Below are 25,563 nucleotides of genomic sequence, written 5' to 3' on the forward strand. Positions count from 1 at the left end.
CACCTCTACAGTGGTCATTTTATGTATCTATTACTTTTGATGGGTTTTACGGATATGTTAAATAATTGTGGCCATGCTTTGAGCCAGGGAGAAGGGAGTGACTTCCATCCAGGATGTAATTGGGAGGCAACTCCCCCTGGTTAAAGTGCCTGCATAAGAGCTTGAAGATGATTGGCTCCATGCCACAGGGCCATGCCTTCCTGGACTTACTGTGGCAGCCCAGAAAAGCTGGGAAAATACTGGAATGCTGGCAGGTGTAGCTGACTGTGGGAGGAGTCGGAAATGGGGCTGCAGAGCAAGATTGGCACTGGGATTTAAACCCAGGCTTTGCAGTCATGACAAGAAGAACCATGCAATTTTGGGAGAGAGGAACCAAGCAGCTTTTGCAGGGGATAACCACATAGCTTTGGATCTCCTTTGCCACACAGCTTAGGAAGCCAGAATGCAAGGTGTAGCAGCAATGCAGAGCTCTCTCTTAGCAATTTGGAAGAATGCAGGAGAAATGCTTCAGGAAAGAAAGGAGTGAAAGGACTCTTGCTGGTGGGCCATGAGAAGGTGCAATGTGGTTTGGGATTAATAACTGGAGATTCTGGTGACATAGCTGATGGTGCTGGGAACTGAGAGAGGCCTGCCAGCCAAGCACGGATTACTAGGAAGAACCAGGACCTGCCTGAACCACGGACGTCTATTTCTTTTCCTGAGATACAGTACCCTGGACCAGACAGAGTGAGGAAGGAAGGACTGTGTGTGTTGGCAGGGGGTGTTATAAGGGACTTTGGGGTTTTAATGAAGACATTAAGTCATTACTCTTAAGTCTACATAATTTTTGAATAAATAATTCCTTTCCTTTTCACCAATCTCTGACATTGAGAACTATAATTCCTTGGCAGCGGGAAAGGTGAACCTAGTACAGGGGGATCCCAGGAGAACAGGGGTCCATTTGGTAGCATTGTGTGACCCCTTCTCCAGTGGCCAATCAGGGAAAATCATGGGAGGCCACATGCACAATAGTTTTAAAGTAACACAACTACTTGTACATGTGCAATAAAAGCCCGCCAAAACTAGCCAGGAGGGATCTACCCTATAAAAATAGAATCCCTCCAGCCCATGAGGTCAGTCTCTGCTTGGAGTTGGCCTGTTCCCATGTTCTCTGCTATAAACTCTGTGTGTTTGGTTCAATTCTTTGTCCTGATCACCAAGAACCTGGTTATCAGTGCCCACCTGTGACAATTCCTTCAATTTGATTAAATACAAGATGAATAGAGGAAGATACTAACTCTACCTTGAAGTAGAGAAGGGGGCAGAATGGGGCTCTAGTGGGCATACATTAGGGGTTAACTAAGGATAGGTAAAAGGACACACACTTGAAGGACTTGTTCAGGAGCAGAGCAATGGAGGAAAGGAGGCAATTCCAGGTGATGGGACCACACATGCAAAGGCCTGCAGACTGGAAAGAGCAACTGGTTCAGGGAAGCCAGAGGAAGAAAGGTGGGAGATGAGGCTGGAGAGGTGAACTGGAGCCACATTAGGTGGCCTTTATGTATCTACTAAACACACTTAGCCTGCCAAAAATCTGTGGGGCTATGAGGCAGGGTCAGAGTGGGGCATGGCTCTGTTAAGTTCAGAGTCATGTTTCAGAAAGCTCTCCTGGCTGCAGGTGGGGAATGGGACAGAGGGACACCAGTTAGGAAACTGTTGAAGTTATCCAAGATAAGAGAAGCCTGAGGTACAGAGAAGTTGAGTAACTTTCCCCAAGTCACATAATACTAAGTGGCAGAACCAAGATTTGAACCTAGGCAACCTGGTCTAGAGACAATATTGTAAGAACATTCACCTGACTATCAGATGGCACTGCCAGTCTTTCTCAATCAACTCTTGCCTTCCACCCCAGATGACTACTAGGGAGAAAAAATAGCAGTGCTACTTTGCTACAGAGAAAGGGAACATTGGAGAAAAAGTTTTGAGGGGAAAGAAAGAATTCCATTTTGGACAAGTTGATTTTGAAGTGCTGTGATTCCAATATATGTTGCATATATAGACTGAATCACAGAAAAGAGGGTCCCCTATGCACACACACACACAGCCAACAGATGATAATTAAAGCTATGGCACATAGGGAGAGATTGCAGAGTGAGAACATAGCCCTGAGTAAGTATTTAAAAATCAACTAGTGGAGGAGTTGCTCTATCAACTAATAGAGAAAACAGGGCAAGTGTGGACAGGAAAATGAAGGGAAATGAGTAGAGTATGGTGTCATGGAGGGCAAGGAAAGAGGCCAGACTGAATTAACACTGAAAATTATTCACAGGGCAGAGCATTAAGGAGTTTGCTGGTATTCTTAGCAAAAGCAGTTCCAGTGATGAGGTTAATGGTGGTGCTGGGGTTGATGCTGATGAACTTGGTGGAGGTGGAGGTGGTGATGGTGGTGATGATGATGACCCACCCAGTTGCCTAAGCAAAAAATAATAACAATAAACTAGGAGTTAACTCCATTCTCTCACTTAACACCAACACCCTGACCATTTCCAAGTCCTACAGATTCCAACTGATCCATCAATTTATGTATTCTGCAATGATATCATAGGAGGCAAGGTAGATAAGAAAACTTTATAGGTTTACAGTCCAGAAGGAGGCAGACCAGAAGCAAATAAACAAGATAGTCAAAGATTCGGATAATACAATTACAGAAATAAATGAGGGGATTGAGTGTAATTAGGCAAGACTTCCTTTAGTAGGGTGGTCAGGGAACAGCAGTGTGAAAGAAATGAGTTTGGGTTGAGACATGAAAAACAAGAAGGAAGCAAATGTGAGTATTAAGGTAGAAAGCATTCTAGGCAGTGTGAAAGCAGGTACCGAGGTCCTAAGGTAGGAAAATCTAGATGTGCTCAAGGAACAGAAGAGACCACTGTGGCCGAGGTATAGGGAGCAAACAGGGAGTCAGCAAACAAAGTTTAAAATGGGAAAGAGATAAAATCACAGAGGGACTTACAGACCGTAGTAAGAAGTCTGGCTTTTACCCCAAGTGTGATGAAGAGCCTTAGAAGGGTTATAAGCAGGGGAGTGATAAAGCATAATTTGTTTTCAATGATCACTCTGTCTGCTTAATCTAGAATGTTTTCAAACAGAATAACAAAGAAAGCAGGAAAACTATACAGAAGATGTTGCAAAAGTACATTATCTCTGCCAGGATTATTGTCCAACGAAGATCCTCATGTCCACATCTGCCTCCAATCCATAAAGCATCCAGAAAAACTCCCCCAAAACACAGCCAATCATGTCACCACACTGCTTTAAAACCTTCAGTGTTTCATGCCCTGGCTGGCGTAGCTCAGTGGATTGAGCGCGGGCTGCGAACCAAAGCATCGCAGGTTCGATTCCCAGCCAGGGCACATGCCTGGGTTGCAGGCCATGGCCCCCAGCAACCGCACATTGATGTTTCGCTCTCTCTCTCTCTCTCTCTCTCTCTCTCTCTCTCCCCCTCCCTCCCTTCCCTCTCTAAAAATAAATAAATAAATCTAAAAAAAAAACCTTCAGTGTTTCAAATTTCCTCCAAACTCCTCTCCAACACAACTCAAAAAGAGAAAAGAAAAAAAGAGTTAGGATGTGGCTTCCTTACTTCAGAGACAAGAAAGAAATGACTGTGAGACATTTTTCTGTATATTATGAATGGAATTTCTGTTTGCAATTTTGTGATGCTTTAGTAATTGCTTTTTTGTGTATTGTTTGGATCTTGTATTTCTTGGATTGATGTTCAAAGAAGCACCACCTTCTTTGATGAACCATGAGGTAGGTCAGCTCTGTGTGAATTATACGTATTTAACTACCTGGCTTCCCCACTAAAGTCTAAGTTCTGTATAGGGAAGACTGTATTAATTTTGTTCACTGTTGTATCCCTATAAGGTAGTACAGGTTCTGTCACTTAATAATATTTGTCTTAATAAATATTTGCTGATGGGGGAACAACTTAGAGGCCTTTTTTTCCCAATCCTGCTGTTGGTCTGGATTGTCCCACAGGACCAAATAATATATCACCTTTACCAGACTTTGAGATTCCAATAAGATCTGCTGAATGACATATTCAGGTGGAGTGGGAGGGAATCTCAAAATTTTTCAAAATGACTCTTCCAAAAACTTTATATACCAACATAGAGACCCTAAATTCTGGCTTACCCAGCTCAAAACCACAGGACTATTTAAGGTTTGTTTTGACTCCAAAGTCCTGCTCCTCCGACAATGCTGTCACTAAAGAGCATTCCCTTCCCAGAGTCAGTTGATTCTGTCATCCCAAAAACAATCAACAATAACTAGGAAAACCTACTACTAAGGCAGGGGTAAGAAGCTAGGAAAATTTCTAAGCAAATGGAATAGGGAAACTGAGGCAAGAAGATTAAACAAGGCCAGATAGTTTGAGCAATTTACAGCCAGCTGATGAGTAACAAGAACTTATCTTCTCTAACCAAGGACACTTCAGAGTAAATGGTTTATACCTCTCCTCCCTAACCAAAGAATATATAGCTTAAATCACCCTGGCCTGGGAAATAGAGAACAGAGACCCAATTAATGTCATTTGTGCCAGCTAAACCCAAGGAAGATGAAGTCAAGGGAACAAATAACAAAAACCCTATTGGAAGCCAGATGGATAAATAATAAAACAGTATAGTGGACTGAAGAATATTCCCAAAACCCCACTATGTGCTCATTTTGACACATCAGCATATTAAAAATGCACCTGGTAAGCTGATGAATATTCTGTTGAAACCCTCCCTTAAAATTCCCACCCTAAAAAAAAGAAAGATTAAAAGCCTTCAGGACAAAGTCTCAGGGCAGGCTCACTCTCAAGCACACCCATGCCCCTTCTCAGGCATTCACTTTCTTATTTCCTCCTAATCTCTAAGGATCCCAAGGAGACTTGCTGCCAGGGGATCAATGGGCAGCAGCAGCTCAACCCAGACTTACCACCTGACCTGTGTCCAGGATGTTAGGGTGGTCGGTGCCACAGGCTGTGAAAGAATTCACAAAGAGAAGTAAACTTTTTATTGATTCTCCAAGAGAAGAGAGGGTCTTGGTGTGGAGAGCTACTCCAGCATTGAGGGGTAGGGGCTCTAAGATTTTATTGATTTATAATTGGATTTTAAAAGAGTAGGGTTGCTGTTGTGTGGCCCCCCAGCTGTGGTGGGCTTTGGAACATAGGAAGTTTCAGGTGCTCTTGCATAAGCTCCAATGTTATCTTTTGCCTGCAGCTATGGGAGTGGGGGGCAGTTATTCATGTTCTGCTCTTGCTTTCCAGTAATTTCTAGTCCTGGGGACATAAGCTCTGAAGAGTAAGATGGTGGTCACGTTTAACAAGGCCATAGGCCTGCTCAGCAAACGGTGCTGAAACCAGAAGAGCCGACGTTCGTGCTGCCTGTCACCTACCAGACCCAACAAACAGAGACAGGGGTCAGATCTTTATGGGCATTTTATGGGCAGATGGCCAGCGATCTGAGAAGACAGGGTTTGTACCCTAAAGACCATCTTACATTCCATTTTAAACCAGCCCTATTTATAAGGAGAAGAAAAATGTAGGTAAGGGGTTTGGGATTCAGAGCGAAAGTTAATCAGATGAAAGCTGCAGCATTCTTCCATCTGTGTTCTGGGTGGTGGACTGTCTCACCCTGGAGTACAGTGCCTTACATACCATCTTTATTGCTTGCAGTGCTCCTGAGGCACAAAGGTGTAACTGTTTATGGTTTCCTGCTGTCAAGGTGGGTCACACCTTCAGTTCCTGAAACAATGGCTTTATTACATAAATTGATTCCTAAGCTTATTAGCTATTACCTGAAACAAAAATTTTTCCAACATTTGAGTTCCCCATCAGTGCCACAATGGTAAATGGTGCCAGCTTCATCCTTTCACAAGGCTCCTTTTTTTCTCTGACATCCACGTAAGCTAACAGCAGCCCCACCTAGGCTCATTCCTTTCCTAAAACCCGTTTCTAGGGAGCCAAAGCAGCCCCACCTAGGCTCTCTCCTGTTACTTCTTCTACCCTAAACCCTTCCTTTGTTTCATTGTCCCCAGCCTTAATAAAGGTACTCTCAAAATCACCTGGACTCAGGTTGTGAAATCTTTCCTACACTAAGTCAAGAACCCACACACTGCAAGCTGGCCTGAGGCAGACCAGCTCCCACTGATGCCTGTCCCATGAAATTACAAAGGGAGCACACAAAAATAAGTGCAGAAAAGGCACAGAAAATAAACAAATAAAAAGCAGAACCATGGATCTGATGGTGAAAGATGAGAAGTTCACTTTTCTGAGAACAATTCCGTATGTCAGTACATAGAAAATAAACAAACCAAAAAGCAGAACAACGAGTCTGATGGTGAAAGAAGTTAACTTCTCTGAGAACAGTGTCCTAAGTCAGCTGACCTGAGATACTTATGCTAATTCTCATGAAACTTCCTTAGGATACACAAAATTGGTTGGCTTAAAGCATAGTAGAGAGCTTTGAATGCTGGCTGGCATGGGTTATCTGCATGCAGGAATGAGAGGACCATTCCTTCTTCCAGGTACGTGTAACTTTGACAATGACTATACCTTAACTACTCCTTATCAGGAGCTAATCAGTTCAACAATTAGCTGTCTTTTCCTTCTCTTTACTCTGCTTTGAACACTTCTAGTCTCTTAAATTATGGTTTCCTACCACACCACCCTATTTAAACTATGCTCCCAAATATCCTTAAAATTTTCCTTATGGTCTAATTTAATAGGTTGTTCATCTTCTTCTATACAGATTTTGTTTTCTAATTGATAGCCTCTCCTTCTTGATAACTGCTATGACCTAACATTGCCCTGACCCTTTCTCTGCATCTCTTGTTATTCTTTCCTACCCCAACCTTTTCCTCTTCCTGTACCAAGAATATAATTAATAACAACCAATAGTTTTGAGTATTCACTATGTGCCTTATATATATTAGCCCATTTAATCCTCTCAATAGGCCCATGAGGCAGGCACTATTATTATCCCCATCACATGGAGAAAAAACCGGGGCACAAAGAGGTTATATTATTTGTCCAAAGTCACACACCTTATAAATGGCAGAGCCAGGATTCTACCCAAGCCACCTGGCTCCACGTCTTTGCTATAATGCCAAGGAATCTTATGATTCTGTGGCTTCAACCACAATTCTTTTCAGATTTTTCCCCAACTCTGAAATCCAGTCCATCCTTCTGGCTCCAGATCAAATAACTATCAATAGCCACAACACCAACGAAAGCTAACATTGATCAAGCTCCTACTTTAGCCTGGCATCAAGCTAAAATTGTTTCACACTCATCATCACACAGCATCTTCATATTACAGATATGAAATTACATCATGGAAAGGTTCTAGCCTTACTTAATGTATCACAGTTATTTATTTTCAGAAGAAGTGATACACCATAAATTCTATTAAAAATAATGTAAGCTACTTGAAAGTAATCCCACAACATCTTACACTGCAGAAGTGTCCATTATATATCTGTGAAATCAAATTAAAGTGAGAGCATGTACAATTTAAATGAAAAAACTCCAAACAAGATATTTTCTGCTTTGGGGCAACTAGAGGCAGAGATGGACCAGTTGTGAATTTTGGTTATCCATGATCTCTGCCCTTGTTACTGGATGGAACAGGCAATGGAACAAAATGAGCATTAGATCAAGAATTAGAAAGGGACTCTTATGCAAATAACATGATGATAGAAGCACCTAGCATTTATGGAAGATTTCTGACAGACAGATGCATGGATAAAGAAAAGATAGTATATACATACAACTGAATATCATTCAGTATTTAAAAAGAAGGAAGTCCTGCCATTTGTGACAACATGGATAATCCTTGAGGACATTATGTTAAGTGAAAGAAGACAAACACAGAGGACAAATACTGCACTATTTCACTTATAAGAAGTATCTAAAGTAGTCAAACTCATAGATGCAGGAAATAAAATCATGATTGCCAGGGGGGGAAGAGGAAGTGAGGAGTTGTTTTTCCATGGTATAAAGTTTTCATTATACAAGATAAATAAGTTCTAGAGATCCACTGTAAAATACAGAACCTGTAGTTAATAACGCAGTGTTGTGCACTTCAAAATATGAGTGTATTAAAAGAGTAGATTTCATAGAAAGTGTTCCTACCCCCAAAAAAGAAGAAAAACACAAAAGAACACAAGGAAATGTTTGGAGATGATGGATATGCTTTAGTGCATTGATTGTAGGGACAGTATTGTAACGGAGCAGACAGGGGCCCAACCACATGTATGACCAAACAGTTAATGCTGGAAGAAACAGGTTTTTATTTACAATATTGCAACCTCAGAGGGTATAGGAACACTTCAGCTTGGAGCCCTGTTCTCCCATGAGACCCAACACTTCCCTTGCTCCCCAAAAGGCTATAAGCCAAAAGCAAGCCCAATAGTTCCCCATTTTTTTATCTTAAACCAGGTGTGCAAAGAGTTCTCCATTGGTTCTTGATCAGAATCACCATCCTCTCACAGCAGCTCTCTCCTTCAGGATCTAGGTACATTATCATCAGTCTCCATGTACTAGTCCAGGAAAGACTCTAGTCCTGGATTCTCCTGAGAGCCCAGATAGAGTCCAGGTCTGCAAGGTAGCAGATCAGCATCTTGCAAGGGAGAGCTTTCAGAGTCAGCTAGAGCAGGCACAATCAGAGCAGCTGATGTCTCCTTCCTTACTACACCAGGCTGCATGGCCAGATCCTGACTACAAACTATATAGCTGCTTACTTACTTCTCCCTCTTATGTGGCTACCTCACAATTCTTCCCTCATGGCTCTTCTACTCCTTTCTGAGCCACATGACCAAATCCCTCACTACAGGCAGCATGCCTCCTCTTTCCTCCTGCTCTCTTCCAAACCACATGGCAGAATCCCAGACCCCCAAACTAAATAGCTGCTATATTATGGCCCTCCTTCCTCACTACTCTACTTGCAAACCACACAGCCAAATTCCCTCATGGCTAACCACCCAGGGCCCCCTACATGACCTCATTTCTGACTCTTTCCACAATGAGCTACATTTGCCAGTTCTCCTATATTGTTTACCTTCTCTCAGCTGCCATCCTCAGTCAGGGCAAGAGTGACAGTGATCCAGGGGAACCATTTTCCTTGCTATATTATGAGTCAATTGTGAAAGTCATGCCCACCTTGCCCTGAGGTGGTGGCACAGATATTAAGCTAGCCTTTGTTATGAAAAGTATCTTAAGCCATATCATCTGCCTCCACATCCCCCAAACAAGGGCTATGGGGGTTTGGGGGGCCCCTCAGTCTACACTCCATTTCAGTCCAAACTCATGAAGATGTGTGCATTATATGTGTGTGATTTTTGTATATCAATTATACCTCAATAAAGCTTTTCTTAATCTTTACCCCAGTACATTTTTTCCATTGCAGAGAGAGAGAAACTGTCTATGTGAGAGAATATGGATTGGTTGCCTTCTTGTATGCACCTCAACTAGGGATCAAATCCAAAACCTAGTCACATGCCCTGACCAGGAATTAAACCTGTGGCCCTTTGGTCTACAGATGATGTTCCAACCAACTGAGCCACACCGACCAGGGCACATAAAGTTTTTTAAAAAGTGGGTCTTAGTAATGGTATGGTCTCTGTCTACCAAGTGAGGTGATGGGTGTAGATGAGTGTGGACTAGTTTGGTGGAGATGGGATAAACTTTGATTCCTGCATAGCCTGACCAAGGTTGCCATGTTGGGAGGAAGCTCAAACTATCCCAGGCCCTGAGACCTCATGAAGGGACAGTAATGCCCAGACAGTTTCCAGCCACTCCAGCCCAGCCACTGTTTAACTGCAACAATATTAGAAACCCTGAGCCAGAACCACCCAGCTAAGTTCCTCCCAGATTCCTGGCCCACAGAAATCATAATAAAATGAGAAATAATAAAATGAATGTTGTTGTTTTAAGCTGCTACATTTTGTGACAGTTAGTTTTGCAGTGGTAGATAACTGATACAGAGCCCTTGAATAACTTCTGGGACCTTTCCTTAATAGTTTCCTTACTCTCCCTTCTGCTTTCCTGTTCCAGGACTCTTCATTCTGCTGAGTTTACCAGGAGTCATGGTTCAGAAAGCCAAAAGTGAGTAATCAGTATTCAAAGCCTGACTCTTCAGAGACTCTTCCACCATCAGAGACCCAGAAGGGTATGGACTAAGGATGAACCTGAGGCCACCCACATCCTCCAACAGGCTAGAGAAAAGAAGCTGGTTTGGGGGACAAAAGTTGGGCAGGCTTGCTCCTGCGTCATTTCTTTTTTAATTGATCATTTCATCAAATTTGGATATCTTTTAGTGTCTTTTTATTTTACTTATATTAGTCTACTTGTTTGCTTTTAGTACCCACAATGCTCCCAATGTGGACATGGAACAGGGAATAAAACAAAGTCTCATGAAGTGAGATTAGTTGGGAGAGACAGAGCATCATGGTCACCATTTCATTCTGATCAAACACATCAACACAACATGAACACAATCACTTGAGGTTAGGCGTAATTCCTTGGGGATCTCACTAGAATATGATTCAGAAGATCAGAATGGGGTCTGAAATTCTTCATCTCTAATGAGGGGATGCATTCTGAGCAGCCAAGCTCTGCATTGTGCTCCCCCATTGTGTTCCCAGCACCCACTGCCCTGCCTGTGATCCCTTTACAGCTCCCATGTCTCTTCACAAGCCCAAAGCTGGGGACATTTCCTCAGCCCTATTCTTTCCATTCATTCTCAAGGAACCTCAAATTAAGATATTTAGTGTATCTTTGTCTAATGAAGTTATACATAGGGCTATGAAGATAACATGTACTGGCAATAGAATATACCTCCCATGGTACCCTACAAATTCTAATTTTTGTAATATGTACCAGACACTGCCCAAAGCACTTTGTATGTACTAATTCACTTCTCACAATAACCCATTTTACAGATGAGAAAATTGAGGCACAGAAAGTTTAAGACACTTGTGCAAAGACACACAGCTATTAAGTGATAAAACCAGAATTGAACCCAAGGTCCTAAGTATTAATCAACTCATTCCCCTTTCATTAAATCTTCAGTGATCTTGAGAATAACACAATTATATTTCATTGAAAGTTTTCTATTAAAATTAATTTGTTTAATTAGTGCCAACCCCAGTCCTATATTATGCACTCTTCTGTAACTTGAATTTGGTATCTCTATTTTTTTTTTGTTTTTTTCATTTATTTTTTTAATTTATTTTTTAGTTATAGTTAACATACCATATTATATTAGTTTCAGGCATAGAATTTAATTGATCACATTTATGAAATCTCACCATTTGTGACAACATGGAGAAAGGCAAGTAACATATGTTCTCACTTACATGTGGAATCTAAAAAATAAAATAAATGGACAAACACATAGATACAGAGAACAAACCAATGGTGGCCACATGGGCGGGGTCTGGGACATGGATGAAAAGGGAAAGGCACTACAGGTTATAAAAACAGGCACAGGGATGTAAAGTACAGCATGAGGAATATAGTCAAAAATACTGTAGTAACTAGGTATGGTGTCAGGTGGGTACTAGAGTTATTGGAATGATCACTTTGTAAGGCATATAAATAGTATTTCTAATGTTTTTACTATACTGAGATCTCACAAAAGGAAAAGAGTGCAGGCTCCCTCAGCCTCAAGAGGTGCTGCTCAGAGGCAGAGCCAAACAATAACTGGAGAGTGCTTGACCCAGGTGACATCTGACCTGCCTCTCTCCTCCCCACAGGTACCTGTCCTCCGTGCCCAGAAAATGCTTTCTGCACCAGTTCCACATACTGTATCTGCAACTCTGGATACCTTTCTCAATCTGGGGAGAAAGATCTCAAGTATCCCTTGGATACATGTGAAGGTAAGTACCCAGACTATAAAGTATTGGGAAGGATGTGGGGAAGTTGGAACTCTCATACATTGCTGGTGGGAATGTAAAATGGCACAACCACTTGGGAAAATAGTTCAGAAGTTCTCAGAAAGTTAAGGACAGGTATCATGTGACTCACTGCACCCACAGTTGGAACTTGAAAGTGGGCAGCGTAAGGATGTGGGGAGTAAGGGTAATACACAGTGCTGGCCGACTATCATTCTGCCTTCACCAAGAAAGAAACGTTTTCATGAAGTCAGCAAAGGGAGCTCCTCCAGAACCTAGGTAGTTCTCAATATTCTCTTCTATACCATGAAGATGATAATGCTGACTTCATGAGTGTGGTAGGGGGATTGGATAAGGTAATGAATGTGACAGTACTTCATGGATTATAAACCATCGCATAAATGTTTCTTTTTAAGTTAAGGAGTGAGAATATGTGCTAAAGTCATAGCAAAGAGAGAATAAAAGCTTGAGCAGAAACTTTTCTAATTCATATGGTTCCTAAGACACAAAATGAAGTCTCAATTCAATAATTAAAAGGCCCAACTTTGTGGAAGAATAAACTCCAGACTAGAGTTATTATTGGACTGTGTCTCCCAACCTTGGTTCAAGCTCTTTCCCTTCCCTGTTAGAAGCCTGCAGTCAGTCCTCTTCCCCACCTAACACTTCTACTCTTCTTCGCCCAATCTTGCTGCAGTTGGAACCCAGAAGAAAGAGGAAAAAGAAGCAGAAAAGTCTGTACTTGGCTGATGCTATTGTTGTCATTTAGCCTCTACATTCCTGAGATATAACACTTTCTCTCCTGAGAGCCTTTGTGGGTTCTATGAAGATAATTCCCCTCTCGCCCCATCACTGCCCTGAAATTCCCTTGAAAACAGCAAGTCCCTCCCTACACCTTCCCCATCTGGAGAATCCTGTCATCCTTCCAGCTTCTTCCTGCCAAAGTCCATTTGCCATTCCAGGTGACCCTCTGACACAGAACCTAAGCAACCCCATACCAGAAATCTCTCACACCTGACCCACCTCTAGTTCTTGGGAAATATTCCCCATCTTTGCCCAATAAAATTAGGACACGCAGGAGGAATAGAATCTCTTCTTTGCCCAATGCAAGCCAATGGCTCACCCTTTAGATTTTGGAGGAGGAAATATGCACCAATCAACTGTGTCCCCACAAAATGCAGACAATGTATAATTAGCTGAGTGAACTCCTTAAAATCCCTCTCTCTGGGAGTGGGATGAAGAAGAAAGAACTCACACACATTTCTCCTCTTAGGTGGGAGTGAAGGGACTCACAGCACACCATCAGCTCTCTCCAAATAAATCCTCACTGTCTTATTTACCAGTTCCTGATCCTTTAAAACCTTGATATGAGTGAAGTATAGAAGAATCATACGACCAGATTCTAGAAATCTTCCCCTTTGCAAGTGTTAGGTGTGGGCTGGTTCCTCACTTGGAAACATGGTGTCTATTCCAATGGGTGCCAATGCAGAAACTTTTGCTTTAATAGCTGTTACTATGATAAGTTAATGTCAAAGTATTGCCTCACCATGTGCATTTTACAAGATCACTCTGTAGAGAATGGAAGTGTATTCAAAAAAACTGAGCAAAGGCAATCACAAGTACAAGATCTTTGGATTGAAATGCATCTAACTGGTTCCATAAAAAGAAAATAAAGTCAGTGCATCCATAGCCTGGTAAATGATGGGGCATTGGGTAGAGACAGTTAGGGACCAATCTTATGAAGCCGTCATCACCTTTTTTATTGAGATTTAATTCATATACCATAAAATTCACACTTTTAAGATACATAATTTAGTAGGTCTTAATATATTCCAAAATTGTGTACCATTGCACCTATCTAATTCTTTCAGGTATATATTTAGGAGTGCAAGCAGTGAGTCACATGATACCTGTGCCTAACTTCTGAGAACTTCTGAACTATTTTCCCAAGCGGTTGTGCCATTTACATTTCCACCAGCAATGTATGAGAGTTCCAATTTCCCCACATACTTCCCAATACTTTATGGTCTGCCTTTTTTTTATTATAGTCAATCTCATGGGTATGAAGTAATATCACATTGTAGTTTTGATTTGCATGTCCCTAGTGACTAATGATGTTCAGAATATTTTCATGTGCTTCCTGTCTTCTTTAAAGAAATGTCTATTAAATTATTTACCTATTTTTAAGGCCCTGGCTGGTGTAGCTCAGTGTATTGAGCACAGGCTGGGAACTAAAGTGTCCCAGGTTCGATTCCCAGCCAGGGTACATTCCTGGGTTACAGGCCATAACCCCCAGCAACCGCACATTGATGTTTCTCTCTCTCTCTCTCTCTCTCTCTCTCTCTCTCTCTCTCTATCTCTCTCCCCCTCTCTCTCCCCCCGCTCCCTTCCCTCCCTAAAAATGGATGAATAAAATCTTTAAAAAAATCCATTAAAAAAAATTATTTACCTATTTTTAATTAGGTTCTTTGTATTATTTTGCTGTTGTTGAGTTTTAGTTCTTTATATATTCTTTTTAAATATATTTTATTGATTATGCTATTACAGTTGTCCCATTTCTATGTCTTCTTTATTCCCCTCCGCCCTGGACCCTCCCTCTCACCATCATTCCCTACCACCCTTAGTTCATGTCCATGGTTTATACATATAAGTTCTTTGGTTTCTCCATTTCCTATAGTATTCTTAACCTCTCCCTGTCTATTTTCTACCTATGACTTATGCTTCTTATTCCCTGTACCTTTTCGCCTATTCTCTTCCCTCCCCCTCCCAGTTAATAACCCTCCATGAGATCTCTATTTATGTGATTCTGTTCCTGTTCTAGTTGTTTGCTTAGTTTGTTTGTTTGCTTGCTTTTAGGTTCAGTTGTTGAAAGTTGTGTTTGTTGTCATTTTACTGTTCATAGTTTTGATCTTCTTTTTCTTAGATAAGTCCATTTACTATTTCATATAATAAGGGATTGGTGATGATGAACTCCTTTAACTTGACCTTGTCTGGGAAGCACTTTATCTGCTCTTTCATTCTAAATGAAATGCAGATAAAGTTTTGGTTCTTTGAGATTCTCTCCTTATCTTTAATCATGGCTAATGTAATCATGATGTGCCTTGGTGTGTACTTATTTGGGTCCAACTTCTCTGGGCCTCTCTGAGCTTCCTGGACTTCATGGAAGCCTATTTCCTTTGCCAGATTGGGGAAGTTTTCCTTCATTATATGTTCAAATGAGTTTACAATTTCTTGCTCTCTCTCTCTTCTCCTTCTGGTATCCCTATGATTCGGATGTTGGAACATTTCAAGTTGTCCTGGAAATTCCTAAGCCTCTCCTCCATTTTAAAAATTCTTATTTCTTCATTGTTTTGGCTGAATGTTTACTTCTTCCTTATGCTCCAAATCATTTATCTGAGTCTTGGTTTCCTTCCCTTCACTGTTGGTTCTCTGTATATTTTTCTTTATTTCACTTTGCATAGCCTTCACTTTTCCCTCCATTTTGTGACGATATTCAACAATTTCTGTGAGCATCCTGATTACCAATGTTTTGAACTCTGCATCTGATAGGTTGGCTATCTCTTTATCACTTAGTTCTATTTTTGGAGCTTTGTTCTGTTCTTCCATTTGGGCCATATTTCTTTGTTTTGGCGCATCTGTTAACATTGAAAGGGGCAGAGCTTTAAGTATTCACCAGGGTGGGGCAACGTGCATTGCTACATTGTGGCACTGTATCTGGGGGATGGATCTGAGAGAGAACAAAGCCACTTGCTGGGCTGTCGGCCAGCTTGCAGTCACTTCCCCCACTATGCACAAGCAAATTACACCCTTCTGATGCTGACTTCCAGGTGGGTGGGTTTGTGTATGTCCTAGGACCCTGTGGGTCTCTCCAAAAAACCCTTCTGTGAGGCTGGGAGCTCCTCCCACCAACAACCCACACAGGTTTTTACAGCCAGAGGTTTTGAGGCTTTATTTACCCACACTGGAACCCTAGGTTGCAATCTGTCTCACTCCCCAGTTGTACCTCCGAGTTTATCCACACATAATAATTGTGGGACTGCCCAGACCACCAACTGTGGCCTCACCCACCCAGGCCCTCCAGCCACCACCTTGCCACACATGCTCTCTGCCGTGGCTGCCCTTCTCTGCCCTTCCTACCAGTCCAAATGAATATTTCTTCTTTAACTCCTTGGTTGTTGGACTTCCATACAGTTCAATTTTCTGGCAGTTCTAGTTATTTTTTCTTTTTAAGTTTTTTGTCCTTCTTTTGGTTGTGAAAGGAGGCAAAGTGTATCTGCCTACACCTCCATCTTGGCCAGAAGTCCTGTTCATAGTAATTTCTTACAATCCTTTGTATTTCTGTGGTATTGATTGTAATTTCTTCTCTTTCATTTCTTATTTTATTCATTTGCATCCTCACTCTTTTTTTCTTGGTGAGTCTGGTTAAAGGCTTGTCAATTTTGTTTATCTTTTCAAAGAAACAGCTCCTGGAGTTTTGATTCTTTGAATTGTTCTTTTAGTCTCTATGTCATTTAATTCTGCTCTGATCTTGATTACTTCCTTCCTTCTACTCACTCGGGGCTTTGTTTGTTGTTCCTCCAGTTCTTGTAGATAGGGTTAGGTTGTTTATTTGAAATGTTTCTATCTTTTTTAGGTAGGCCTGTATTGCTATGAACTTCCCTCTCAGGACTGCCTTCATTGTGTCCCACTGATTTTGGACTGTTGTGTGTTCATTTTCTTTTGTTTGCAGAAACTTTTTGATTTCTTGATCTCTTTATTAACCCATTCATTGTTTAATAGCTTGATATTCAGTCTCCATGAGTTTGAATGTTCTTGAGTTTTTTTCTTGAAGTTGTTTTCTAGCTTCAAGCCCTGGTGGTCCAAGAAAATGCTTGATATGATTTCAATTTTCTTGAATTTGTTGAGGCTTGTTTTGTGTCCTATCATGTGGTCTATCTTTGAAAACATTCCATGTGCATTTGAAAAGAATGTGTATTTTTCTTCTTTGGGATGAAAGGTAATATATATATATATATATATATATATATATATATATATATATCAGTTAAGTCCATTTGATCTAGTGTATCATTCAATGCCATAATATACTTTTTGATATTTTGTTTGGCAGATCTACCCATTGTTGACAGTGGGATGTTAAAATCCTCTACTGTAAGTGTGTTGTTGTCCATATCTTTCTTGAAGTCCTCTAAGATTTCCTCATATATTTGGGTGCTCCTATGCTGGGTGCATATATGTTTACAATAGTTATGTCTTCTTAACGGATTCTTCCCTTGAGTATTATGAAGTGACCTTCTGTGTCTCTTTTTATGTTTTTTGTTTTGAAATCTATGTTGTCTGATACAGTATTGCCACCCTGGTTTTTTTTTCTTCCTGTCCATTTGCTTGGAATATTTTTTTCCAACCCTTCACTTTCAGTCTGTGTAGTGGGTCTCTTGTAGGCAGCATATGTGCAGGTCATGTTTTCTTATCTATTCAGCTACCCTATGTCTTTTGATTGGAGCATTTAATCCATTTACATTTAAGCTTATTATTGGTAAGTACTTATTCATTTTTCCCCTTTGTACCTGTGTTCCTCTCTCTCACACTCCTTTTCTTCCTCTTAAAGCAGTCCCTTTAGTGTATCTTGCAATGCTGGTTTGGTAATGGTGTATTTTTTTAGCCTTCTTTTGTCTGGGAAACTCTTTATGTCACCCTTCTTTTTCATTGAGAGCCTTGCTGGGTAGAATAGTCTTGGTTGCTGGCCTTTGCTTTTCATTACTTGGAATATTTCTTGCCATTCCCTTCTGGCTTGTAGTGTTTCTGTTGAGAAGTCAGCTGCTAGCCTTATCAGAGCACCCTTGTATGTTACTTCCTGTTTCTCTGCATTTGCTGCCTTTAAGATTCTCTCTTTGTCTTTGAATTTTGCCATTTTAATTATGATGTGTCTTGGAGTGGGCCTACTCCTTGTTTTCCAAAAGAAGCATGGATATATGAGGATGTGATGTTTGGAGCTGTGACAGCCATTCTGGGACAATGAGGGAAAGTCAACAAAGGTCAAACCAAAACTCTGCTATTATCAAGATGCAACATTAACAAGCTGAGAAACTCTTTTTCTGGGTTTTTGTTATATTGAGATTTATTAATAATCCTTATTGATAAGTCACTTTTAGTCATGGATAATATTACTTAAAGCCAGAAGCATCCTAACAGATACAAGGTTAGTGGTGGTGAGAAGGATGAGAACACTTTGAGACAGATTAGATGCTCAATAAATCTTTGTCAAATGAATGACCAAATTTCTTCTTTGTGTTACAGATGTTAATGAATGTAAACCACCCATTAGTATATATTGTGGAGCAAATGCTGCATGCCATAATATTGCAGGAAGTTTCTACTGTCTCTGTGACCTTGGATATAAACTCCTCTCTGGGGATACACAGTTCACGGATTCCAGTGAGAACACTTGTCAAAGTAAGAAAATTTTTGTCTTCTTGTTGCCCTTTCCATATTTTTTATTGAGTCTAACACCAGAAAAGATTTGTTTTTGTGGTGGGTACAGAACATGTTTCTATTTCCTGGAAGAAAAAGGAAAGAGGAGAAAGAAGGAAATAAGGAAGTTAGAGAAATAATGGCAAGTGGCCTTTAGAGATAGAGGTGGCAAGGTAGTGAATGAGACAGGCTTCCTTGAATTGCAAAGAAGAGAAACTCACTTGGGTTATATTAAGAAGAAAAGATAAGTTAATGATAAAGATGCATGGATCTATCTTGGGACTCAAGGACTAGAACACAGCTAGACTTCTGGAATGAAATGAAACTAGGGACTCATCACCATCAGGGTGCCCCAGTCTCTGAAACTCTTTGGTGCTGATCCTGTCTTCTCTCTCCTTGCAAACTGGCTTTCTCTGCTTCCTAGTCCATAGGACAGGATGTACATACAGCAGCTCCATATCTTACCATTATTATTGATCTAACCACCTAACGAGATATCACTGGACTCTCTCTTGGACCTAATTGTAAATTCTTGGAAATATACAAGTTGGCTGAGTTTAAGTCATATTTCCACCCTTGGATCTGTGTCCAGGAGGAGGTGCCATGTTGTATAGGCATGACCACTCTCATGGAAACTATGTAGACAGGGAAAGTCAATACCCAAGAAATATGGGTCTTGGCAGACTTATCTATGAGGTTTGGTGACAGTTGGGATGATTAGAGAAAGAATCTTTAAAGCTTAATTCTAAGAAGCTGATTAGTAGAATAATAGTAATACATGTATTAACAGCTAAATGTCTGTTTCATTTATACTATTACTAGGTGATACACTCAGTGCTCCACATGCATTATTTCTTTTAAAATAATCATATCAGTTAGGCACTTATATTACAGATAAAGAAACTGAGGCATCCAAAGCTAAGTAATTTGCCTAAGGTCAGCCAGCTAAGAAGCAGGTCTGCCTGTATTGAGAGCCCCTCAGCCACTTGCTGCATGGTAACATGAGTCTCAGGGAAACCAAAAAAGGGACAAAGCACTCTTTTTCTGGTGCAAAATAATAATAATAATGTTATGTCTCTTCATCAATTAAGATCCAACCTGCAAAATCAAAACCATACTAGGTCTTTCAGACATAAAGAATTGTATAGAGAGAATTAGTACTGTTGTAAAAAGGGCTGAGAAGTCAACAGGAGATTATGGGGACAACCCAGAGACTAGCAATAGCAGAAATATGCAGCCATCCTAGACCTAAAGGGACAGGGCAGGAAGTAGTATTTCTAGGGCCCAAGACTTGAGTCCATCTAATGAGGTAGAAACTTGAAAAAGATGATGCAACCAATGCTGGAGCTACCACAAGCAACAGAAAGGGGAGGAAACTCCCTGGCTTCTCCCTTTCTCCCCTCTCCAGTATTCTATCAGTAGTTCCCATTGGCTGAACACATCAGGAAACTACAGGGCAAGAGATCCTGGCAAATGGAATTCTTTATGAAACACAACAGAGCATAGGAAAATTAGGACCTGAGGAAAGATTAGCAGCTGTTGGGCAATCAATGTTTTCCAAGAATACAAAGTCTTTTCCTTATTTATTCCTAAATAAGTTAAGGAGGGAGCCTGGTGAGACTTACTATAGAGATAGTTCATTTCAAACTGTGTTGTTTTAATATGGCCAGTGGGTCTTAGTCTATGAGATACTGGAGGGATCATTCCCTTCTTTCCAAGCTTTCTTTTAAAAAAATGAAGCTAGCCCTGGCTGGCGTAGCTCAATGGATTGAGCTTGGGCTGGGAACCAAAGTGTCCCAGGTTCGATTCCCAGCCAGGGTACATGCCTGGGTTGCAGGCCATAAGCCTCAGCAACCGCACATTGATGTTTCTCTCTCTCTCTATCTCCCTCCCTTCCCTCTCTAAAAAGAAATAAATAAAATCTTTAAAAAAAATGAGGCTTACCTATGACTCTCAGTTTTTAATTCCATGTTCTTAAATTTGTTCTATTCAATTTTTTTTGCTTCCCTTATGTAGATTCTCAATTTTTATTTTCATTGTTGAGATTTGTGGTCACTGGGTCCATATCTGAGCCAAGGTTTATAGTTGATGGCTCCAATTCAAGGGTGGAGAAAACATAATTGGTCATGTTATGAGAGAAGCTGGCTGAAGCATGTCTCGAAGTGTTCTCATCCTTCTCACCACCACTAATCCATTAGGATGCTTCTGGCTTTAAGTAATATTATCCCTGGCTAAAAGTGACTTATCAATAGAGATTATTAATAAATCTCAATATAACAAAAACCCAGAAAAAGAGTTTCTCAGCTTGTTAATATTGCATCTTGATAATAGCAGAGTTTTGGTTTGACCTTTGTTGACTTTCCCTCATTGTCCCAGAATGGCTGTCACAGCTCCAAACATCACATCCTCATACATCCATGCCTCTTTTTTAAAACAAAGAGTAGGAGATTGGTACTCCTCAGCCTCTCTTTCTTTTCACTGTAAAAAAAAATTGTCCTAAGAAGCCTTCCAGCAGGCTTGCCTTTGTTTGGCTAGGCCTGGATCAAATTCTTATCTGTAAACAAGTTCCTAGAGTAACAGAATGAGATCTCAGAACTTGACCCTGATATTAGGGACAGTTTCAACTTCACCCACCTGAATAAAATAGCTGTTCTGATAGCAAAGAAGAAAAGGGACATGGCTGCTGGGTAGGAATTATTCACAGTGTGGCATGACCTCTAACTTTCAGATCCCTTTAATGGTGCATCTACACCAACATTAGGCCCTGGAATTGATAATGGGAAAGAGAAAACTTCTCTTGTAAAGTCTCATAGATAATCTTGAGAGGAGAAAACAGTACATGTCTCTAGAATGGAGCCTTTCTCCTTAGATTGGTGGAACAATGAAAGTGAAGCTCCAAAAAGACTGTTCCCTTGTGCTCCCCTCCACCCAGCATTAAGGCCATGAGTTTGGAAACCCCACAGCAGAAAGCTTGGAGGAAGGTTGGCAAGGGTCATCGCATCCCAACCACCCACCTCATTCCAGATCCCTGAGTAGCTCAAGGTTGTGAGCAGCACGAGCATGCAGCTAGAAGTCAGGAAGCCTCACATCTTAATTATTGGGCCAACTCTGCCCCAATGACATTCACACTAGGTCAGTTCTGTGGTTCCTTCCAACAGGGGTGTCCAAGACTCCATGATCCTTCTGCAAAGCCAAGGGCCTCAGAACAAAAAGGAATAGTTATATAAAAAAGGAAACAATACTATTCAGGGGCCTAAGATCCAAACTTTCTAAAAAGATTAACAAACTTTCTCTCTGATCAAACTGGAGGACAGTAGAAAAAGGCTCTCTAGTGGCAAAGACCTGATGGGAAGTGGGATTCCTTTTCCAGGGGCCTGCACTGGGTTGTAAAGCCCCAGCTATTCTGCACAGGGTTCTCAGGTAGCTCAGGGGCCACAGGCGGGCATCACTGAGGATGCCAGTGAGAGACTGGAAGTGCTTGTGCCCATTCTGATTCCTGTGTTTGCAGTTCCTGCACTTATGGAGTGGTATGAGCTTTGTGCTTAAACAAATACAGATTCAGTCTAGGCTCTACCACCTACCCCACATGACTGTAGACAATTCCTTAACCCTATGACCCCATGCCTGTTTTATCTGCTTAAATGATACAACAACAGAACCTGACTCACGCAGTTGTTACAAGGATTAAATGAGATAATGCATGGGAGGTGGCATTCAACAAGTGATAACTGGAATGATATTTCTGCATGGTGCATTCTTTTGTCAGATGCATCACATCTTCAAGAGACAACATAGCAGAGTGGTTAGGAACACTTTTCAGGGACTCTAGAGCCAGATCCCAGAAGAATGCCCTTGGGTACATACTAAGTTTTCTCCACCCTATCTGTTAAAATGGAGCTAACAATCCACATCTTCACAGAGGGTATGCCTCACAGGGCTGTTGCAAGAATTAAATGAGATACTACCTTTTAAAGCCCTTAAGACAGTATCTAAAAGTGTTTCTAATATTGTTAGCATTGCATCTGATTCAATAAATAAATAAGTAAATAAATAAACAAAAAAGTTTAAAACCCCTGCTCCACCTAGAAAGGTCATGAGAAAGTTTAGATAGCTCTTAAAGAGAGCTACATACATGTCAAGGGTATGTATATTATCTACCAATGGGAGGCACTCCTGCCAGATTCAAGCCCATAATCTTGTATATGCCCAAGTCCCAAGCTGGAGTCCACACCAGGGTCTAGGTGCTGCATGAGCCCCAAATGTGAGACTGGGGTCCAAGTGGGGAAGACGAGAGGAAAGAACATAAGGTGAATAGGAAGGGCCACTGTGCCCTAAGTCCACTGCTGGCTCAGACAGTCAATAAATATTTGTTGAATGAATGAATAAATGAATGAGTTGCATTGAACCCAAAGTGAATGAGTACAGGCAGATGGGAGATTCCACCTGGCTTCTGGTGTTAATCTGTTAAACTCACCCTATTTTACAAGGAAGAGAAAAGCTTTTGGTTATTTTCCTAATTGTAAGAACTCTTCAAAGTTCTATTATGTGGACTGAGTCTACCTGGCATTAATTGTCACCAAGGTTGGTAGGTCCAAGAAGGCATCCATGAAAAAATATGCAGCACTCAGCCAAAAGTACATTTTTCTACAACAAATATAATTTCCAATGACAGACACATTCTGAACTCAGAATTGTAAGTCAGAGTTCTTGCACTCTTTTTTTAATTTATTTTTCAATTACAGTTGACATACAATAGTATATTAGTTTCAGGTATATGGCATAGCAGTTAGACATTTATATAACTTACAAAGCAATCCCCTCGATAAGTCTAGTACCCACCTGGACCATGCATAGTTATTACAACATTATTGACTATATGCCCTATGCTGTACTTTACACCCCTGTGACTATTTTGTAATGCCAATATGTACTCCTTAATTCCTCCACCTTTTTCACCCTGCCCCTCAACACCCTCCTCCCCCGCCATTTGGCAACCTTCAGTTTGTTCTCTATATCTATGAGTTTAGTTCTGTTTTATCTGTCATTTATTTTGCTTTTTTAGATTCCACATATAAGTGAAATCATATAGTATGTATCTTTCTGTCTGATTTATTTCACTTAGGAAAATACACTCTATGTCCATCCATATTGTCACAAATGGCAAGATTCCATTCTTTTATATGGCTCAGTGATATTCCAAGTTCTTGCACTTTAAGACAAAAGCTTCAATATTACAAGAAAGCTCTTTGCCCTTTTTAGCAAATAGACTCAGCTGAAAACCAAGATAGAGCCTTAGTATAGATTTAACCTCAGTTTGACGGAAACAGGTATGTAACATTTGCTGTCCTTCCCTCATCTTTCTAAAACATGTGGCTGTCTTCACAAAGCACAATAAACACACAAGTTATCTGCTGTTAACAGCAGATAACTAAAACAGACATTCCTGTTTTCATTCTAATTCCCAAACTAAATTTAAAAACCTGAGGTATTTAATTTTCTGTGTCCTTGGCCATTTCAGTTATAATGTCCAGCCAATGCCAAATTAAAGAATTTGCAGCTTACATTTTTCTGCTTCCTCTATGCTAGGATACCTCCATCATAGCAATATTGGCATTTCAGGTTCAGTAATTCTTTGTGGTCGAGGGCCATCCTGTGCACCGTGAAGTGTTAAGTAACATCCCAGACCTCCGCCCCCAGATGCCAGTAGCATCCCCCACCCCATACTGTAACCACCAAAAATGTCTCCAGCCGTTGTCAGAGTCCCTTGGGGACAAAATCACACCCAGTCCAAGAATATTACTCTACTCCATCCATAGCTAAGAATTTGAACTCTGATCCACCCCAAAGCAAAAAAGCTTAGCAGTGAACACAATTAGTTTGACTTCACATGTTCTAGATTCAAGTTACCCACCTTACCTGCCCACCTCTCCACCCTTTCCCTCTCAGTTCCAGTACTAACTTCCCATGATGTCTTTTGCAGAGATCACCTCCTCAAACACAACCAAAGGCAATACAGAGGTGAGTGGAAGCTGAGTCCTGGAACCTAGCCCGGTAACAAATATCTACAAACCTCAAAGTAGCAAATGGTGTTAGGAATTATATATTATATGTGTACTACATATTATACATTGATGCATCATATAAATGATATATAGGGCCCAGCACAAATAATGCCCCTTTATATTATAGAATCTTTTATTACAAAATCATAAGCATGTAATTCTGTAACATAACTCAAGCACACCACATGACATTTTAGATGAAATGTTCAAATTAAAACTATAAATTATTACTCCCATATTACCCTACCAACCACACTGAAGCAGGCGTTACTTCTGCCAGACCCTGTATATTTTAATATATAATGTATGTTGATTACCATGTAATGTATATTAACTACAACATAATATATAATGTGAAGTGGTTTATATTATATATAACTATGAGATATACATATATTATAGTTGACCCTTGAACAGTATGTGACACTGACCTCCCTATGAAGTTGAAAAGATTTTATTTATTTATTTTTAGAGAGGGGAGGGAGAAAAAGTGGGAGAGAAGCATCAATGTGTGGTTGCCTCTCACTCACCCTCTACTGGGGACCTGGCCTGGAACCCAGACATGTGCCCTGATTGGGAATTAAACTGGCAACCCTTTGGTTCACAGGCCAGTACTCAGTCCACTGAGCCACACCAGCCAGGGCCCATGTATGACTTTTGACTCCCCCAAAATTTAGCTACTAATAGCCTGCTCTTGACCAAAAGCCTTACTGATAACATGAGTAGTCAATTAACACATATTTTGTATGTTATATGTATCATATACTGTATTCTCACAATAATGTAAGTTAGAAAAAAGAAAATGTTACTAAGAAAATTATAAGGAAGAAAGTATACATTTGCGGTATTTACTGAAAAAATTCACACATAAGTGGCCCTGGCCAGGTGACTAAGTTGGTTGGAGTATTGTCCCAAACACCAAAAGGTTGTGGGTTCGATCCCTGCTCGGGACACATACTTAGGTTTCGGGTTCAAGCCTTGGTTGGAGCATGTACAAAAGGCAACCGATTAATGTTTCTCTTTGACATCAGTGTTCCTCTCTCTTCTCTCTCTCCTCCTTCTTCTCTCTCTAAAAATCAGCAAACATATCCTCAGTGATGATAAAATTCACATATAA

General features: G+C 40.7%; 1 protein-coding gene across 1 annotated transcript in view; it reads left to right on the forward strand.

Moving 5' to 3' along the window:
- Positions 1 to 6,434: 6,434 nt before the first annotated feature.
- The window catches only part of LOC114502617 (adhesion G protein-coupled receptor E3), a 52,497-nt gene continuing 33,368 nt past the window's right edge, over positions 6,435 to 25,563 (forward strand). The window contains exons 1-5 of the mRNA XM_028519677.2: positions 6,435 to 6,546; positions 10,076 to 10,126; positions 11,779 to 11,901; positions 18,211 to 18,366; positions 24,365 to 24,402. Coding sequence (XP_028375478.2) covers positions 6,489 to 6,546; positions 10,076 to 10,126; positions 11,779 to 11,901; positions 18,211 to 18,366; positions 24,365 to 24,402 — 426 coding nt within the window. The 5' untranslated portion in view covers positions 6,435 to 6,488. The remainder of the gene's footprint in view (positions 6,547 to 10,075; positions 10,127 to 11,778; positions 11,902 to 18,210; positions 18,367 to 24,364; positions 24,403 to 25,563) is intronic.

This window comes from Phyllostomus discolor, chromosome 8, assembly GCF_004126475.2.
Source record: "Phyllostomus discolor isolate MPI-MPIP mPhyDis1 chromosome 8, mPhyDis1.pri.v3, whole genome shotgun sequence".
Taxonomy (NCBI): Eukaryota; Metazoa; Chordata; class Mammalia; order Chiroptera; family Phyllostomidae; genus Phyllostomus; species Phyllostomus discolor.